The sequence below is a fragment of the Uloborus diversus genome, unplaced genomic scaffold, assembly GCF_026930045.1.
Source record: "Uloborus diversus isolate 005 unplaced genomic scaffold, Udiv.v.3.1 scaffold_1525, whole genome shotgun sequence".
NCBI lineage: Eukaryota > Metazoa > Arthropoda > Arachnida > Araneae > Uloboridae > Uloborus > Uloborus diversus.
Window position 1 is genome coordinate 13,743 of NW_026558238.1, and position 5,518 is coordinate 19,260.

Sequence of the window (5,518 nt, forward strand, 5' to 3'; positions counted from 1 at the left end):
GTAGTCGAGCGGAAGCGAGGAAGAGCGAAATCTCGGGAAAAAACCCTCGTCACCTTCTTCAAGATTCAGGCGCAATGGACGGCGGCTATCGGCAGGCGGAGGAGATGGACGGCGCAATATTGCGCATTGCGCGGCTGCAGGGAAACCGGCCTTTTTACACTACTATCCACCATCTCTTTGTCAAGCTTTACAATGTACTGTGCTATTTTTCATAATAAAACAAGAGTTTTGTGCTTTAACAGAAGTTTTTTTTTTAAATTAAAATGTAAAATTTATGTTAATAACACCAAATCTTTAAAAAAATGTACTCAATGATTTTTTCTAATTTTTAGATAACATATTAAAAAAGAATTGGTGAATCCATTAAAATGGGATATTTTCTACAGCTCTTTTTATTGACTACAAAAGAATAGCATATCATTATAAATAATTTTACATTGTGGGAAAAAAAGTGCCAGTGAATTTTTAACTGTGCAAATTTAATAGTTATTCATCTATAAACAATATTAAAATATATAGAAATTAAAAGTTATGATTTTTTAAAGTTAATTTACTAGCAAGGTTGGAAACTATTATGATATTTTCCAAAATATCGAAAGTATCCAACATTTTGATTTATTTGATATTTTCAGTCAACATAAAGTGTTGCTTATTTTCCTATATGATTAAAACCTTAAAATTAATGTTTCTCTCATTATTAATCTATACATTGTTTGTGGTATTAATGTAATAATGCTATTTACAATCATTTGAAATGAGATAATCTATTGCTTGAAAATAAAATATTACATAACTAAATTTGCTGATGACCATTTTCACTTTTATTTCACAATTTAATAATTTTATAAATATAAAATTTTAAAACAGAACAAAAATATTATTACATTATATAAAATGATATAATCAAATCATAAATTATAATTCCAAAAATCAAAACTATCAGATATTAAATTTTCAAATTAATTATTGAACGCACTGTCAGCCCGGCTTGAATGAATATTGATGGTTCTAAGAAAGTTATTCAATTAAGAGGGGAAAATTTCAGTGACTTTCCAAATTGACGATTGTCTTAAAAACAGAATAATAAATTAATAGCTATGTGAAGGAAGTAACTAAATATTATTGATAAAAAATTTTTGAAAAAAGCAAGGTAAACAACAAAATAGTATAATTATCACAAGTGCATATGAAAATTTTAACTTGTAACTTAAGTTTTTAAATTGTTTGTTGCTTTACTTCATTGCACTTTTTTTTTTTTTGAAAAAGTCCATAATAATATAATTAGTGTGTTTGTTTATCTGTTTCCCAATTAAACAGGGCTGACAGTATATCAATCAATATATTTATAAATTGGTGAACCCTGATTACAGACGAGGAAAAATTGCCAAAATCCAAAAATTTCTAGATTGAAACAACAAATTTTCGCAAAAATGTTGATCAAAATCAACCCAAATTTCAGTGATTGACTTTGAAGTTTCAAAGTCAGGGTGCGCAACACAAAACAATCCCTTTTTTTTCCCCGCAAAAAACATTTGTATTTGTGCATGATATTTGTTTGTCGGCAAACCATTTTTAAAGTAAGTCCCCATCGTTTGTTCAGTGGATGGGCATTTTATTTCCACTACAAAGTCTTTTGTTACACCATCAGGAGAAGCACCCACAAAGGGATAGTCGGCATTCATGAGGAAACCAGATGGTTTAATAGACCGGTGCCGCTTCTTCAATTCATTCAGCACATCCTTCTCAAGAAGCGTTCCCCTTTTTATTGCTGCATTTAGTTTAAATTTTGCTCCCAACAATGCTTCAACCAGGCTACCATCGAAGGTTTTGCATCTAGATGCTTCGTGGATCTTGGAGGCGGTAATTCTTCCGTACCTGAGTTCATGCCACTTACTACTTTTGGCCTGATATCTAGAAGCATTTTCAGCTTCTTGACATAGAGCTGAAGTCATTTTACTCTGAATGAAAAGTAAAAATTCATCTGCAGATCCTCCTGCATTTGCTTCTTGAAAATTCATTTTTAAAATGTGCAAAGATAAGTTTTCTTTCAAAGCAGTTGTGGAAAAATTGCTGCATAGTTGTAAATCAGTGACGCCGGTTTCATCTAGGAGTGCCATGAATTCTTCTACAACTGTTGGCTCCTTTGGTGGAAGATCTGGTATGTTTTTTTTTTCCCATCTGGCGTGCATAGATAAATTTGTTGGATGTCCCAACACATGACAAATTGGATTTTTTCCAATAACATTGGGACTCCGTGGTTGATGGCTGAGAACATTTTCTATGCACCCAGAATAAAAAAGCTACTGCATGCTTACAACCACCTTGACGGGCAGCACATCCATCACACTGCACCAACAGAATTTTGTGTTCTGCCTCATTGCAATCAAGAGAGACACCATAAGCTTTTTTCCGTACGTTATGCTCAGGGGTCATTCGGGCTTTAACTGTGCAAACATCTCCAAGATGCCTCACCTGCACATATCCGACAGCATTATCGGCATAAGAACCTCGAGTAGATCTGAAAACATAAGAGAATAATGTAAATTTAAAAAATAAATAAATAAATAAAAATACATTGGAAGGAAATCTAACTTGTTTATTAATTTAGACTGAGGTGCAAAAATGAGTTAACCAACAAAAATAAAAAAAAGAGCTAGCTTTATTTTTACTGATTTTATATACCTCTAATATAAACTTATACTATTATTCAATGATTCATTGAAACTGTAATTTAAGTTTTAGCTTGTACTACATTAATAAAATGTATTTTCAGTAAATTACCGCCCATTAGCCAGGGCTAAAGCAGAAATACGTGAAATACACCGCCAGCTTAGTCATTTCCAGCCGAGGACTGCAGTTTCGTGCTTATTAGCACTCATCAGCCCGGCATAGGAAAGTGACTGAGCTGGAGATGGAAAACCTCTGAAGGAAGCCAAGAGTGCGAAACAAACTGGTAGCTAATATAGAATTAGCAGACCAGATGAGTGACCTTGCCTTGCGTTCAATCTTCGAGTTGAACCGAACCATTGCTTCCGCCACTCGTCTGGTCTGCTAATTCTATATTAGCTTCCAGTTTGTTTCGCACTCTTGGCTTCCTTTAGAGGTTTTCCATTTCCAGCTCAGTCACTTTCCTATGCCAGGCTGATGAGTGCTAATAAGCACGAAACTGCAGTCCTCGGCTGGAAATGACTGAGCTGGCGGTGTATTTCACGTATTAATAAAATGGTTTTTTAATGAAAGTTGTGTATGCAGAACACACAAAAGCAGAGTTCATAGTTTTTGAGGTAACTCACTAACTTTAATTTAAACTATGAAACAACAGTCATAACTATAAAATAACATTATCTTTTTCGTTAATTTTTAACAGCGAAGACCAGGTTTTTATCAGTTATTGTCACTTTCTTGGCAAAATGACTAACCCTACATATCCTACCAATCCTAATACAGTAGCTTATATACAAATAAGGGTGCTAGTTACGACCAAAACTCCCATCCAAGAAGGTAGGTACTTTCTGGCTGTGCTACTGCAGATATATGTATTTTATATACTGTTGGTTCTGCTTTAATAAATACAGTCGATTATGGTTTTATGATTATAATATTCGATTAAGTGGGGTACTTCATTATGTGGTGAAACATTCTTTTCTTACCAAACTGATAGCACTTGTTTAAAATGCAATAATAAATTATTAGTTATTTTAGACGAAGTAATGAATTTTAAGAGTGAAAAGTTTTTGAATTAAGCAAAATAACGACAAAGTAGTATGGTAAAGTTCGACTACAAAAAGATGGCGCATGAACTCAAAGCAGAAACGGACCACTTCATCTTGTAATTAGGTAGTATCTGCGAGAACACAAGACTTTGCTGCATCTGTGTTTCTGCTGATTTTACCTGTTACAAAATTCAGCGGTCTGTTTGCGCTTCCAGTTCACCGGCCATCACTCACTGCATGGTCAAGCTTTACTTTGTTTATGCACCTTTGAAAATTTCAAACAAATAACTTAGAACTTAATTTTAAAATTTTTGCTTTATGCTATTTCTCTGCATTACTTTTTGAAAATAGTCCATAATAGAGGATTGCTTGGGGGGGGGGGGGGGGAGAAAAGATGCCTTCAGTTGATTTTTTTTTCTAATTTTTTTAAAGGTAAAAACAATGCAAATGGAATGTATATTGGTTTTAACCATCTTTTCTTTTGATGAGTGCTCTCACACCTCAAAGAAGGTTTACCCAAATATTTTTTGACTTACTACAGCACTGTATATTACTTTTAAATCAAACTTGTTAATGTACTGTAGAGATTCATTTCGAAGTTTTGAAATAAAAGCCTTTTGACATACTCTAATAGGATGGGGGGGGGGGGGGATAGAAAATATCTCTTAACAATAAATAATAAAAGAAATTCTGAAACTGAGATAACCTGATCTTATGTTCAGGGAATTTTTAAAACTTTAAGCTGAGTTCTTATTAAATTCATTTAAAAACCCAGAATATTTTTTTTTTATACAAAACGTTAAGATTTATCACTGTAAAAGAAAATATTAACACCACAAAAAAAAAGTTTTCAAATGAAAAACCAACGTAAATAAAGCAAATTATCAAGAAAATATAACATTAAAAAGCCTCGCTGGTTATTAACATCGGTTCCTGATTTCAATCGCATTTTAACTCAAAGTTTAATTGATCATTTTGAATTTGCACAAATGTATAGTTAACAATGAAATATGAATTAACTATCAATCAAAAGTGTTTTCATTTATAAAAGAAAATTTCGTAAATTCAACTTACTTCTCAGCTTTGACTCCTTTGATTTCAGCTGACAAGAAATCCAAATTCTCTTTAAAAAAAATCAACTATCATATCTTCCTGAAATGATTGGCAAATTATCGGACTGGGCTTTGGTAAAACCCTGCTCCACAGCCATTCTAAAATTACTTCTAAACAAAAAAAGAAATACTAAACAAAACAGCAAGTGAAAAATGATGCGCATTAGAATCTAATCCTTTGGAATACGGCGATCGACAGCTGTTCCATCGGCGCTTATGACGTCCACGACCAATAGGAGTGGCCGTTTTCGATTGCATCATGTTTCTGATCATTTAAAAAGCAAAATGTTGTTTGAAATATATTTTTTAGAATAAAATGAATGACATATTTGGAATCGCACAAAACGTCGAAAACCTATAAAATTTGTCCATTTTAAATTACAATATTTTAAAATATGCGGCAATTCTCCATTCTATATTCCCAAAATCACAGACCGGCTTAGTTAAAGTCAATTCAGGTAAAAAATGGAAATCGGTCAGAAAAGATTGAAAGTTTTTAACAAAATAATAAATCGTCAAACATGTCAAAAAAGAGTAAATCTGGTAGAGCCAGCTCTAATCATTGAGAAATTGTAAGTCCCACATTTGGCCCCGCCGTCTTTGTTGTAAACAATGCTACCCCTTCTTGAAAATGCTTTGCCAGAAGACCGAACCACTTTTAAACTGTAGATTTTAAACATGCTCACATTTACA

The 5,518-nt window shown here is 32.9% G+C and overlaps 1 protein-coding gene across 1 annotated transcript; it reads right to left on the reverse strand.

Moving 5' to 3' along the window:
* Positions 1–1,567: 1,567 nt before the first annotated feature.
* LOC129233057 (uncharacterized) lies at positions 1,568–2,518 on the reverse strand (the record flags this gene model as incomplete). Its single annotated transcript, XM_054867138.1, has 2 exons — positions 1,568–2,278; positions 2,322–2,518. Coding segments are annotated over 2 exons (908 nt in total), but the record flags the coding sequence as incomplete, so codon positions are not given.
* Positions 2,519–5,518: the final 3,000 nt, after the last annotated feature.